The 15,143-nt window shown below is 49.9% G+C and overlaps 1 protein-coding gene across 1 annotated transcript; it reads right to left on the minus strand.

The window, feature by feature from the left end:
• Nucleotides 1–11,363: 11,363 nt before the first annotated feature.
• On the minus strand, nt 11,364–14,927 carry TNFSF9 (TNF superfamily member 9). The gene is made up of 3 exons (XM_030879452.2): nt 14,481–14,927; nt 13,814–13,847; nt 11,364–12,447 (listed from the first exon to the last, which is right to left on the minus strand). Exons 1-3 carry the CDS (start codon nt 14,742–14,744, stop codon nt 11,987–11,989), a joined length of 759 nt encoding a protein of 252 aa, XP_030735312.1. The 5' UTR covers nt 14,745–14,927; the 3' UTR covers nt 11,364–11,986.
• Between the last annotated feature and the right edge of the window lie 216 nt (nt 14,928–15,143).

Genomic DNA, 15,143 nt, shown 5'->3' on the forward strand with positions numbered 1-15,143 from the left:
TGATTTCTACTTCTGTTGAACTTCTCCTTTTGTTCCCATATTGCTTTCCTGATTTTATTGAGTTGTCTACCTGTGTGCTCTTGAGCCCCACTGAGCTTCCTAAAAACATTTCTTTAAATTATTTGTTAGGCAATTCATAGATCTCCTTCGGGTCAGTTACTGAAAAATTATTGTATCCCTTTTGTGATGTCTAGTTGCCTTGAATTTTCATGTTCCTTGAAGTCTTGCATTGCTGTCTTCACATTTGAAGGAGTAGTCACTTCCTCCAGTCTTTACTGACTGGCTTTGGGAGGCAAATACCCTCACCAGTCAGTCCAGTTAGGCATTCCTGGGCTATCTCAGAACTTTTCCATAGATGCACCCACTCCACACTTCTTGTTCCCTCTTATAGGGAATTTTTAAGATTGTATACCTTATCTCAATCCTGCAAATCTAGCCTGGGTGCTGAAAGTCTCTAATTTGCTTTCTCTAAGGTTGTTCCCTGAAATGCCCAAGTCTGTGTGCTTTCTCCTTACTCACCCATATTTACTGAGCACCTACATGCACCAGGCACTGTTCTTGATGCCTGGGATTTATCAGTGAACTTCAATGAACAGAAACTCTTGGCTTCATGGAGCTTAGAATCTAGCAAGTCAAAAGTGGGTCTTTCTGAAAAAAAAATAAAATAAAATGAGGGCTTCCCTGGTGGCACAGTGGTTGAGAGTCCGCCTGCCGATGCAGGGGACACGGGTTCGTGCCCCGGTCCGGGAAGATCCCACATGCCGCGGAGTGGCTGGGCCCGTGAGCCATAGCCACTGAGCCTGCGTGTCCAGAGCCTGTGCTCCACAATGGGAGAGGCCACAACAGTGAGAGGCCCGTGTACCACAAAAAAAAAAAAGTGGGTCTTGCTGGTCTGAACCTCATCCTGCATATTGGAACCTCATACTACATACCCTTTCCTGGAACAAGAAGTCTTCTCTAGGTACTTAAGAGGCATCATATCATTAAATCTTCCTAACAAGGCTTCAAGGTAGCATGGAAGATGGTATGTTCCAAAGATGACTGCCATAACATCTCCCATCCCAATGGGCCTTTCTGCAAGTGGAGTTTGCCCCTCCAAAATCAATTTCTCTATCTCTTTGGATCTAGGTGGGCCCTCAGAAAGGTTACCCCAACTGCAGGTGACAAAGTGACTCTTGGATATAGTGTTGAACTGTCCTGGAAGCCTCTACTTCCTGTCTCTTGGAATCCAGCTGCCATATGAGCCTGCCATGCAGTGAGAAGCCCAAGCAACGTAGAGAAGACAAGGGTAGGTACATCATTTGATAGTCCAGCTGAGCTGAGCTTTCACGCCATCCATCTCAGGTGAAACACCTGTGAGTGAGCAAGCTTCCAGATGATTCCAGCTCCCAGTTATTCAAGACACCTCCACCTCCATCTACTTGAATCTTCCCAGCTGGACCCTAGGCATTGTGGAGAAGAAAATAAATCATTCCCACTGTACCCTGCCCTGATCCCTGATCCACTGAATTCATGATCATAAGAAAGTCGTTACTGTTTTGTGCCACTAAGTTTGGGGGAATTTGTTATGCAGCATTGGATAACTGGTACACACTACAAAGAAAATAAAAGAGCATCAGTTGGGTCTTCCCTGGTTTTCCACTGGTTAAGAATTCTCCTTCCAATGCAGGGTACATGGGTTTGATCCCTGGTGGGGGAACTAAGGTCCCACATGTTGCAGGGAAACTAAGCCCACACACTCTAGAGCCTGCAGCCCACAACTAGAGAGATGCCCACATGCTGCAATAAAGACCCAGTGCAGCCAAATAAATAAATAAATAGATAGATAAATATTTTTTTAAAAAAGAGGGTCAATAATAAATAGTGAATTGATGGAGGAAGCTTTTTTAAATGGGGTATCAGGTAAGGAGATGGCTTTGGAGCTGAGCACTGAAAGATGCAAAGGAAGCTACATGGGGAGATCTGGGAGAGGAGATTTCCAGGCAGAAGGAACAGACAGAGCAAAGGCCCTGAGACAGGACTGTATCTGGCATATATAGGAACAGCTAGGAAGCCAACTGTGCCTGAAACAGAGTGAGGGGGTGAGTGGGAGAAGATGAGGTCACAGAGGTGTTGGGGGAAGTTGTGCAGGATCTTATGGACTGCAGTGAGGAGCTGGTGTTTCTCTCTCGGGGTAAAGGAAAGTTGCTTAAGGTCATTGAAAACGCACCAAATCTCAGTTAGTAAAGCCACGTTTCCCCACTTCTATCTAGTTCCACAACCACCACCCAAGCAAACAGGATCTTTCCCCTAGGGGCCTCCACCAGCCTCTCAATCATGTTCCTGTTTACAATTTTCCCACCATGATCCTAGCCTAAAACCCTGCACTGGCTTTATACTGAAGGTAGGAAAATGTCCAAACCCCTAAATCTACACATGATGCCCTCATAATATCGCCAATATCATTCCCTACCACTGTCCACCACACTGCTCTTTCTGGACCTCAAATGCATCTGGCTCGTTCCCACCTCAGGACATTTGCACTTACTGTCCCCTTTACCTGGAATGTTTTTCCCCCAGATATTCCCATAGCTGGATATTTGTCACCTCTTGAATCCCAGCTTATCTGTTGCCTTCTAAAAGTAAATAGCCTGGGCTTCCCTGCTGGCACAGTGGTTAAGAATCCACCTGCCAATGCAGAGGACACGGGTTCAAGCCCTGGTCTGGGAGGACCCCACATGCCGCGGAGCAACTAAGCCCGTGCGCTACAACTACTGAGCCTGCACTCTAGAGCTCATAAGCCACAACTACGAGCCTAGAGCCTGTGTTCCACAGCAAGAGAAGCCACCACAATGAGAAGCCCGTACACTGCAACAAAGAGTAGGCCCCGCTCGCCGCAACTAGAGAAAGCCCGTGCACAGCGGCAAAGACTCAGTGCGTCCAAAAATAAAAATAAATAAAATAAATAAATTTATAATAGTAAATGGGCCTGGCCAGGACTTTCATGGTGGTCCAGTGGCTAAGACTCTGCGCTCCAAATGCAGGGGGCCCAAGTTCAATCCCTGGTCAGGGAACTAGATCCCACATGCTGCAACTAAGAGGTCACATGCCGCAACTAAAGATCCTGCATGCTATAGTGAAGATCAAAGATCCCGTGTGCCGCAACTAAGACCCGGCACAGCCAAATAAATAAATAAATATTATAAAATAAATAAAGATTAAAAAAATAGCCCTGGCCATCATTTGAAAGTAGACCTCCTACATTCTCTAAGACATCCCCCTGTGTATTTCTTTCATAACATTTGTGATGGCTCATTTTGTGTCAAATTAGCTAGGTCACAGTACCCATCTATTTGGCCAAACATGAATCTAAATGTTGCTGCGAAGGTGTTTTTTTATATGCAATTAATATTTAAATCATCAAACTCTGAATAAAGCAAATTGCCCTCCATAATGTGGGTGAGCCTTGTTCCATCAGTGGAGGTCTTAAGAGAAGAAGACTGAGGTCCCCCAGAGGAAGAAGTAATTCTGCCTCCAGACTGCCTTTGGATTTGAGACTACATCAATTCTTCCCTGGGTCTCCAGCCTGCTGGCTCGCCCTGTAGATTTCAGACTTGCAAGATCCCACAATAGTGTGAGCCAGTTCCTTAAACTAAATCTCTCTGTACATATATACGTATCCTATTGGTTCTGTTTCTCTGGAGAACTCTGATTAATACGGTATTCATACAATATAAAATTATTGTATTGGGGGTTATCTAGAACAGAAATCAGCAACATTTTCTGTAAAAGTCCAGCTACTAAATATTTCAGTCTTCACAGGTCATACAGTCTCTGCCACAGCTACTCAGCTCTGCCTTTGAAGCATGAAAACAATTATAAACAATACGTAAAAAATGATCATGGCCATGTTCCAATAAAACTTCACTTACAAAAACAGTTAGTGGTTTTTGCTGACTCCTGACCTAGAATATAAGCTGCCTGAGAGCAGAACCCAAGTCTCTCTTCTTTCCCCTCTGTCCCCAACACCTAGAAAAATCGCTGGTACATTAAAAACCTTCAGTAAATATTTGTTGAACAAATAAATGAGTGAGTGAAAAGGTATTCTCTAATCTCACAACAGTAAGTCAATTCCTCTGCACTTTAATATCTTTGAACTTTAATGAGCAATGGTATTTAATCTTTAAACTTTCATATCTCTCTGGAATTGACTCAAATTTGAGGGAGTGTCCTTACAGATTTTATTATTGAAGTATTTAAATATCATTTAATCTGAAATAAAATAAAGCCTTTCTAGGGAAATAATTTAAACTTGTTCTGGAGTCTTTTGATTGTTCTATTAGCTCTTTTTTTTTTCCAGGCGTCGATTTTTTTCTGCTTTTGTGGAGTTTGAAATGTCTCTTTCACGGTGTTGATTTTGGTCACATGCCTGGTGATTCTTAATAGTTGTCTGCTCACCTTTTGTTTCAAAATTCCAGTTCCCTGCCTGGTTCTGTTTGCTATAACTTGACTCAGAAAAGTAGTACTGGTAATGTGGACATATTTTACCCACTGATTTAGCCAAAGGGCAAATTATATCATGGGATCTGCTTAGTACTCGAGCCAGAAGAACTGGAAAAGCTAATGCAGCTAGCTCCCATGTTTCCTGCTATGTAATCACCTTGATAAATGCCCCGAAACTTCCTGCCATTTCTTGAATCCACACACACTACCTTTGGGAATTTCCTAGAACTGCCCCAACCTCTGGGGATGTGGTTTCCTCCGGTTCTGTTTCTTAATAATCCTGATCTCATCGGTCTCACCTTAAAAGAATACTTCCAGCTTATATTCACAACACAGCAGGGGCAAGAGAGGCGAGAGAGCAAATGATAAATCAAACGGGGCAAACTGTTAACAGTTAGTGAATCTGGGTAAAGGATATACACGGATTCTTTGTACTTTTGTAATTTGTGTAACTTTTCTTTAAATTTGAAATTATTTCCAAATATTCTTTTCAAGAAAATATCTATAGAGGCAGTTTCAGATTCTTCCCTTTTATTAATTTCTCAAGCCACTCTGAGGCAACTTGATCCATCCACACCCCTGAATATAGCCACCCGTGGTTCTGATGATTAAAAATCTGGTAGATATTTTCAGTTCTCATCTCATCTGATGCTCAGCATTATCGAACACCATTGACCACTACTTCCTTCTAGAAACAGATTCCTTGGAATCTTGATTTTCCTCTTTGCTCTCTGGCTGCTCCTTTTCAGGCTTCTGTGCAACCTGGCTTCCCACTGAAACACTATTTATTGGTGTTCCTCAGCCCTTGGTCTTAGAACTTCTTTTCTGCTACTTCTCTCCTTGTTTTTCTAAGAGATCTCATCCTTGCCCCAAACGCCCAGTACATAAATACACCAACTTTTGCATTTCCATCTCAGCCAAAGAGCTAGCATAGCCAGAGGATTGACTCAACATCCCCACGTGGTCACTTCAAAGGCACACGGAAATTCCACGTCTCCAAGTGACCTATGATCATCCAGCGTCCCCAGATCCATAAATGCCTCCACCATCTGTCCAGTTTTGAGCCAAAAGTCTTCACTCCTCCATCCCCTCCATCTCACTCATGTTCAAAGTCTCGCCAACTCCTATTCCTCTTATCGTCTGAGATGTGCATTCCTTGCCTCTCCATCTTCCAAGCCAGCACTTTATGCCAGCCTCCCATTACCACTCGTTTAGGTGATTGAATGAGCCTCCCTGTCTCCCCTCTTTGCCCCCCATCCAAACTCTGCCTCCCTGCCAGATGGATTAATGCCAGATGCAAGCTTCTGCACCCTGACACCAAATTCAATCTCAGAGACTGAGTTCTGGGTGAAGCAGAAAAGAATTGCTTTATTGCTTTGCCAGGCAAAGGGGCCACCGTAGGCTAATGCCCTCAAAACTGTGTGTTCCGACCTGGAGGGGATAGTGACGAGTTGTACCGTATTGGTTCAATGAGGGCGTGGTCAGCTCATGGACATTCTTCTGAGTGGTTGGTGGTGACAGTAAGTGGGAGTCAGCATCCTCAACCTCTGGTTCCAATTTCCGGGGTCTACGTGCTTGTGGGCAGCCCGCAGTTAGCTTCTTTCACCTGGCGGAGGTTTCGGTACCTGCAAAACAGCTCAGAGAGACTGTTATGTATATCCTTTGAGGGGGAACCAGGACCCTGCCCCAAGGCTGCAGTATTCTTTCTTGACTATTCCTCCCTTGTCTCTGCATCCCCTCCCTTGCCTAATTAGCAACTGTTTGAACCTGCCCGTCGGAACCCAGGGAACGTCACAGAGGCTAAATGAAGCCTATTTCCTGTAATCAAGAAATGGGGGACAGGGACTTCCCTGGTGGTCCAGTGGCTAAGACTCCACACTCCCAATGCAGGGGGCCAGGGTTTGCTCCCTGGTTCGGGAACTAGACCCCACATGCTGCCACTAAGAGTTCACACGCCGCAACTAAAGATCCCGCATGCCGCAACTAAAAGATCCTGCATGCCGCAACTAAGACCTGGTGCAGCCAAATAAATAAATATTAAAAAAAAAAAATGGGTGCAGCCCCACAGGGTCCTGTTCAGTTCCAGGATCTAATGAGCTAATCTGACCTCTGTCTTCATAATTCTCCCTTGCCCTCAGGATAAAGCTTTGCGCGGTCATCCACAAGCTTGCATGGTCTGACCCCCTCAACCCCATCTCACACTACTATATCCACTCTCCTACTTCTGGCCCTTTATACATGCTGCTCTCTCTACCTGGAACTCACTTCACCTGATGCACTTGGAACCTTACATGCCATCTCTCCATGACCCGACTGTTGTAATAATAACAACAGCTTCTACATATTGAGTCAAATGCCAGGCACTGTGCTATTAAACCTATGAGCTGACTTAATACCCCTAGGAGCCCATGAGATACAAAACTTTTTCCAGTTTTACAGCTGAAGACACTGGGCCCAGAGAGGTGAAGGCACTTGCCCAAGGATGCACAGCTAGCATTGCCTGAATCAGGGCTTGAACTCGGCTCTGTGTGACACTAAAATGGATGTTCAGTATGATCCAGCAATCCCACTTCTGGGTACCTATCCCAAAGAATTGAAATCAGGGGACTTGCCTAGTGATCCAGTGGGTAAGACTCCACGCTCCCAATGTAGGGGGTCCGGGTTTGATCCCTGGTTGGGGAACTAGATCCCTCATGCATGCCCCAACTAAGAGTCTGCATGCTGCAACTAAGAGATCCCACGTGCCACAACTAAAGATCCCACATGCCTCAACTAAACATGCCACAGCGAAGACCCCATGCGCCACCACTAAGACCCAGCACAGCCAAAATAAAAATAAATAAGTAAAATAAATTGATATTCTTAAAAAAATCATTGAAATCAGAATCTCAAAGAAATAATTTGTACTCTCATGTTCACTGTAGCATTATTCACAATAGCCAAGATATTGAAACAACCTAAATGTCCGTGGACAGATGGTTAAAGAAGATGTGGTCCATCCATACAATGGAATATGACTCAGCCTTAAAAAAGAAGGAAACTCTGCCTTATGCAACAACATGGATGAACACGAAGGACATTATGCTCAGTGAAATAAGCCAGACCCAGAGGGACACGTGCTGCGTGATTCCACTTCTCTGAGGTAGCTAAAAAAGTTAATTCATAGAAACAGAAAGTGGAATGATGGTTGCCAGAGGCTAGCAAGAGGGGGAAATAGGGTGTTGTTGTTCAATCGGTATAAAGTTTCAGTTACACAAGATGAATATGTTTTCGAGATTTGCTGTATACTATTGTGCCTATATGTTACTGTATTGTGCACCTAAAATCTTGTTAAGAGGGTAGATTGCATGTTAAGTGTCCTTAACACATTTTTTTTTTCTTAAAGAAAGCATGCTCTGCAGACCCATCCCCGCTCCTGCCTCACCATAGTGCTCCCAACATGTATCCACTCACATGCGAAGCTGGTGCAAGTCTTTGGGCTTCTCCACTTTGCCTCTGTCGTTGGAGATACATCCTGCTGGGCTGCTGTGGTGGGAGGGGCTGAGGGTTTCTGTTTAGGGGTCTCAGATCCATCCCCAGCTTAACACAGGAAGTATGACAGTCTCTGGGATCCCTACGCCACTAGGAAAGACACTGACAGCCTTGAGGGACTGCATCCTTGGGGACCAGGATGTCTCACAGTTCATTTGGCAGTGTTGCAGGAAGGGGGACCCTTTCCAGGGCCCGAGAGTGGGCTCTCGCCTAACACTCGGAAATGAATTGTCTGAGGAGACACACGTGCTGACAGAGCAAGAGACTTTATCGGGAAGGGGCGCCCGGGTGGAGAGCAGCAGGGTAAGGGAACCCAGAGGACTGCTCTGCCATGTGGCTCACAGTCTTGGGGTTTTACGGTAATGGGATTCGTTTCCGGGTTGTCTGTGGCCAATCATTCTGACTCAGGGTCCTCCCTAGGCGCATGCGTCGCTCAGCCAAGACGGATTCCAGCGAGAAGGATTCTGGGAGGTTGGTAGGACATATGGACTGGCGTCTCCTCTCTCCTTCTGACCTTTCTTGAATTCTGGTTGGTGGTAGCTTGTTAGTTCCGCATTCCTTACCAGGACCTCCTGTTGTAAGATAAGTCATGCAAGTGGTGACTAGGGTTCCTGGCTAGGGCAGGCGGTTTCAGTCAGTGGTTCCCCTAATAGCAGCACAGAACAGAACCCACCCCAGCAGGAAATTCCTGGGAGGACACTCAAGTTTCTCATGCCCCCGCAAGGGTAGATGCTAGATGTACTGGGTTAAATAGTGTCCCCCACAAAATCCATGTCCTTCCTGGGAGTAGCCCAGCTGTAAGGCAAGGAACCCCAAGGATGGCTGGCAACCCCCAGAAGCTGGAAGAGGCAAGGAAGGATTCTTCCCTAGGGCATTTGGAGGGAGCATGGCCCTACTGAGACCTTGATTTTGGACTTCTGGCCTCCAGAATTGGGAGACAATAAAAGTGTGTTGTTTTGGGCTTCCCTGGTGGCGCAGTGGTTGAGAGTCCGCCTGCCGATGCAGGGGACGAGGGTTCGTGCCCCGGTCCGGGAGGATCACACATGCCGCAGAGCGGCTGGGCCCGTGAGCCATGGCCGCTGAGCCTGCGTGTCCGGAACCTGTGCTCCACAACGGGAGAGGCCACAAGAGTGAGGGGCCCGCGTACCGCAAAAAAAAAAAAAGTGTGTTGTTTTAAGTCCTCCAGTTTGTGACACTTTGTGAGGGCAGCCCTAGGAAACTAATGCATAGGGTATCCCATGTAACAGGAAGAGGCAAATGGGAAGTCTAGATGGTTCCTCCTTCTCTCTAGGGCTCTGTGGTCTCATCCATACATCCCCACCCATCTTCCTCCTCCCGTCTCTCTCTGCCCATGGGCCCTTCCATGCTTCTCCCTCCCATACACCTTCCAATTCCTGACTAATAAGTTAAGGAATGCCAGGCCCGCCCACATTCCTACCGAGGAGATCTGATTGGCCCAGCTTGAGTCATGTATCCACCCTGACCCAATCAGCTGTGCCAGAGAAGTGGCACCACTTGGTCCCAGGGATGATCAAAATTGGAAACAACCAGTGTAGCCAGACGTTGACCAGTCAGATTTGAAGCTGGCCCCTGGACCACACCCTTCCCCCACCAATCCCAGGGGTGCCCCCAGAGTTAACACTTTGGATGCTAGATCACCAGGGCCATCCTAGGGGTTCAGAGGAAGCATGCAGAAAAAGGGGCGGGGAGTAACAGGCATTTGCCAATTAGCATAGAGGCTAGTTTAATAATTTAATGACCAGTATGGCCACATTCATGGATGTCAGCTCAATGTCAGTTCTGCTCTCTCAGAAGGGATGTGGGGAATGGAACTCTTTGAGAAGAGGTAGAGACGGGTCAGGCAAATGACATTCACCTCCACATCTCCATCTTCATTGCCCATCTCACACCCTCCTGTCTGGCCAGCACAGGCAAAGCTCTCCCACTCTCCCACTTCTGCCTCACCCCCATCCCTCCTAAGTCCCCATCAAGGTCGCCTGCTTTGTGGAGACCTCCCTGTCCACCCCAGCCCCAGAAGCCAAGGTCCAGCTGGTTTCTATGGGCCAGTGGGCAGAAGATCTGCATGGTGGGGAAATTAGGGGATTTGGGAGAACTGGCCAGGACCGTGGGATGCTGGTAAATGTTTAACAACCAGCTCTCAAGGAGTGAAATGAATATCTGTGTTTATTAGCAATTTTACTGGCATAAGTGTATAGCACACAAGCTCCAACAATAAAATATAAGAGACTCTGCACTGCAAATTCCATACAGCCAAAACTGATTCTCACAGAACGCCTTCCTTGATTTTCTCCACTCTTGTACCCAGAGCCAATCTATGCTTGCAAGTGAGAAACAAGTGAGTGGAGGTTGATATTTTCCTTTAGAGACTGAGATGGAACAAAACAATAAAGATGCATGTTCACCCTTCACTTGCTTTATGATGATGTGAGCAACTTCTTTGCTAAATCAGATAGCGGTTTGAAAACACTAGAGAAAGACTTTCTTGATTTTTTGGGGTGCTAGTCACAATGTAACAGTTACAGGTAAGAACCACTTAAGTGTAGGGACTTCCCTGGTGGTGCAGTGGTTAAGAATCCGCCTGCCATTGCTAGGGGACACAGGTTCGAGCCCTGGTCCAGGAAGATCCCGCATGCCGCGGAGCAACTAAGCCCGTGCGCCACAACTACTGAGCCTGTGTGACACAACTACTAAAGCCTGCGTGCCTAGAGCCCGTGCTCCACAACAAGAGAAGCCACCGCGATGACAAGGCCGTGCAGTGTAACGAAGAGCAGCCACTGCTCACCGCAACTAGAGAAAGCCCGCGTGCAGCAATGAAGACCCAATGCAGCCAAAGATAAATTTAAAAATAAATAAATAAATAAAAGAAAATAATTTTTTAAAAAAAGAACCACTTAAGTGTAATCTACGTGTTGAACATCCTTTTCACCTGCACTTTAAGTATAGACAATCAACAAACAATAAATCAAGCCCTGACTTGTAACATTTGCCACTTCCTGTAGTGTAAATGCTCTCACCATGGCCGATTTTAACCCATTATTGACCGGGGATGTATTAATGCCACAGGTGTTAGTTTCTGCAAAAATCCCCCGGTCAATAGTGTGTTAAGTTACTAGTGTGGTGACACAGAACACAGAGTTAGCAAGCAGTGTCCTGCAAAATGGCATTATCCAGTATTTCCACCACCAGACACAGTATAGGTAAAACATCTCACGAGCACAGATAATAGTAACACGGGAATAATAAAATCCCTAAGGCACAGGGGAGTTATATAAATCTCAAGATAACTCACATTGTCTGGTATATAGTAAATGCTCAATATACAGAAGTCATAACATATATAAATACTTTATTATCTAACATCACGTACCACCTCACACGTTCCCATATGCCCCAGTTACACAGGGTCACACACGGTCACAGTGTCAAGCCAGCGTACTAGACCGTCAGCTTGGCAAAAGCTGGGGGGTTTGTCTTGTCCTATTCATGGCTGTGTCCCCAACACCTAAAACAGTGCCTGATAAAATTTGCATGAATGAGTAAAGCTCACACAACATAGTTACTTGGACTCCCACAAGCTAGCCCCATGAGTACCATGCGGGGCGGGGGGAGGGTACTGGGAATGAGTCTCTATTTCTCACATATTAACATAAATAAGGATGGAGGGGAGGTCTTTTTTATTTGATGTTTCTCTAGCCCTGCACAGTGCCTGGCACAGAGCAGAAGCTCAATAAATATAAGTTGAACGGATTAATATAATGTACACTGTCTGAGCTCAGGCTCAGAATAAATACCAAGTGATAGAGGGACCCGGAGAGTCCTGGAAGAGGGGCTCAGCAGCAAGGACCCCGGCCCAGCCCAGTGAGGTAGAGTAGCTAGACCCCATCACCAGGGGCCCCAAGAAAGGAAGGCAAGATTCAGTCTTGGTCCAGAGGGTGGCACCTAGGCCTGGGGGTCACGTCAGCTGTGTCAAGGAGAGTCCAGTGGGGACTTGGGTGTTCACGTGGAAGAGGCCCAAGACCGTGGCGTCCGCTGAGAGCTGCCAGGCGCGAGGCTCCCGGACCGCGAGGTGCAGGTGGACGCTCAGGCGCTGTCCGGCATCCAGGTGCAACAGGCCGCTCCGGAAACCAGCCACTGAGTTCCCGGAGGATGGGGGTGGCAGGTCCAAGGTCAGGGCCAGGGCAGCGGCCCCAGCTTGGAGAGGCCGCAGGTTCAGGGCCACAGAGACAGAGCCGGAGCTGTTGCCGTTGCTGGCCATTGCACGCTTCAGCGCCAAGTGCAAGAAAACATAGTAGACTCCGGCCTGGGCCACCACCACCTCGTGCGTGTGCTTGTCATAGCTCACACCGGGTGCCAGGGTCACACCTGTCATCCCCCGCTCGCTGCACCAGTGCAGGGGCCCTTCGGTCAGCTGCACTGTGGGAGGAAGACGCAGGGCATGCTTAGCATGGGGGCATCGCTAAGGGTTGAGGTCGCAGCCCTGGGGAGGGGAGGAGGGGCTCTGAGGGAGAGAGGACAAGAGGGAAAAGTGGGGAGGGGGATATGAGAAAGGTAAGGGGACTCGGAGAGGGTCTCAGAAAGAGGGGGGCTGGGGGAGGGGAAGGGGGGATAGAAGAAAGGAAAGGATTCCGAGGGAGGGGGAAGACTCTCTGGAAGAGGGAGATAGGGGAAGTGGAGGGGGACAGACTTCCAGGAACCAGGAGGAGGAGGAAATGTAATGCCAAAAAGGAAGAGGGGGGCTTCCCTGGTGGCGCAGTGGTTGGGAGTCTGCCTGCCGATGCAGGGGACACGGGTTCGTGCCCTGGTCCGGGAAGATCCCACATGCCGCGGAGCGGCTAGGCCCGTGAGCCATGGCCACTGAGCCTGCGCGTCCGCAGCCTGTGCTTCGTAACGGGAGAGGCCACAACAGTGAGAGGCCCGCGTACCGCAAAAAAAAAAAAAAAAAATTAAAAAAAAAAGGATGATGGGGGGGATAGGGGGCTCCTAGGAATGGAAGGATGGGGTTTATAGAGGGAGGAGAGGGGGATAGGGGGCAGAGTTAGCATAGAATGAAGGAAAGGACTCAGAGTGGGAGGCGGGGAAAGAGGAGGGGGGATGGAGAAGGGGAAGGGGGGAGGAAGGGGGAGGTTGTGGGGGAAGGAGGAAAAATCCTAGAGGAAACATAAAGGGAGGGAGGAGGGGGTGGAGGGTGAAGGAGGAGGGACTCCAAGGAGAGGACAGGATGGGGAGAAGGTCTCCTTAAGAGAGAAGGCAAGGAGGTGGCAGGAGAGTCTGGAAGGGGGAGGGAAAGGGGTGGGAAGAAGAGTCCCCAGAAAGGGGAGGGGAGAGGGGGAGGGTCTCCGGAGGAAGGACGAGGAGGGGAGTCTGGAAGGGGGAGGGGCAGAGGAAGGAGGTAGAGAGGAGAGTCTCCAGAAGAGGGGGGAGGAGGGTCTCGGGAAGAGGGAGCGGAAGTGAACGGGAAAGACGGTTTCCAGAAGGGAGGAAGGGAGACAGGGCTGGGAAGGAGGGGTCCGTCTCTCCCAGAGCCCAGTGGGAGAGACCCTACCAGGCTGAGATTTGCGGCATCCAGCCCCAGCTCTGAGAGGGCGGGGTCTGAGGTGGGCACAGATGGGGGTCAGAGGAGGAGGAGGCCCAGAGAGGGGCTGACGCGGTTCTAAGAAGGGAGGGGACACTTTTCACAGAAGGGAGGGGAAGAGGGTCGGATTGGGTCACAGAGGAGGCCTCCCTCTCCTGGGGCTCTCCCTCTTAGTGCACCCTCCCCCTGTCGGGGGGAATCACTCACCTCCGTCGGCCACCACCAGCTGCGCGAACACGCCCTGCCGAGAGAGGACAAACGGAAAGTGGGTGGAGGTCCCCCCTCCCGCACCCGCAGCCCTCTGGAAAGTGGAGTGCCCGGGATCTGCGCGAGTCTTGGGCCTACGCTCCCTTCCCTTCCCGCTGCAAAAGAGGCTCCCTTCCCTTCCCGCTGCAAAAGAGCGCGCGCGCTGCCCCAGCCCTACTGTGTGCAAGGACAGAACACCGAGGCCTCAGGAGGGAAAAGAGGAGAGAGTCCCTCCAGGGGGCTTGGCACTGGGGGGTCTTGAGAGAGAAAGGGGGTACCCCAAGGGTCCGGGAGAAAACCTGGGTTCTCCGCGAGTTACGAAAGAAAGGGGGAGCCCCCTCAGTGGTTCGAGATAAAATGTCCCTCGGGGTCCGCGATGGAGAAAGTGCTCCCCTCTGGGGTCCCGGGATGAGATGGGGTCTCACGGGGGTGCGGGACGAGAAGGGTGCCCCCCGAAGTCCTGGATAAAGAAGCGGTGCCCTCGGAGGTCCAAGAGGGACGATGGGGGTCCCTCCACCATCGGCCTGGGATGCAGAAAGGACCTCGGGGTGGAGGGGGAGCGAATGGAGAAGGGGTCCCGGAACTGGGTAGGGGTCTCTCCCGGGGTCCAGATCGGGCCGCATCTCACCTGCGGAGAGTCGGGGAGGCGGGTGCGGGCGTCGGGCATCAGCTCCAGGCCCTCCGGGAGTCTCGGGCTGCGCGCGGAGCCGGGGACCTGCGATGCAGGAGCCCCGGGCGCGGCCCAGGCGCGCACCAGGCAGGCGGCGCAGGCGGCAGCGAGCAGCAGCAGCGCGGCGCTCAGGGCCCAGGGCAGCGGGTGGCAGGAACGGCCCGAGGGCGCGAGCGGCCGCTGAGCTTCGGGATCCGGGGCGGCGTGGGTGCTGGAGGGCATGGCCGGCTGCGGGCGGCTGCGGTCCGAGGCAGCTGCACCGCGCTTTATATAAAATCCCGAAGCCCCGCTTTCCGGGGTGTGGCCCGTGGGGATCCCAGAGATCCGCCCGGTAGGTTGGTTCCCGCCCGCCCCGCCTCCTCCACGTTCTGTCCGAACTTTCCCTAACTTTCTCTTCCCCGGATCTCTCCCTCTCTCTCTCCCTCCCTCCCTCCCTCTCTCTCTCTCTCTCTCTCTCTCCCCCTCCCTCCAAGCTCTGCCCCACCGACCCTCTTTCTTCCTAATTATCTCTCTTGTGTCTCCCCGCTTATCTATCTCTGCGCCTCTCTGCTTCTCTGCCTCTTTCCCCAATTTCTTATCACTCCCTAGCTCCCCAGCAATGGGGCCCCTCCAGGGCTCTCC

Source organism: Globicephala melas, chromosome 3 (genome assembly GCF_963455315.2).
Source record: "Globicephala melas chromosome 3, mGloMel1.2, whole genome shotgun sequence".
Lineage (NCBI taxonomy): Eukaryota > Metazoa > Chordata > Mammalia > Artiodactyla > Delphinidae > Globicephala > Globicephala melas.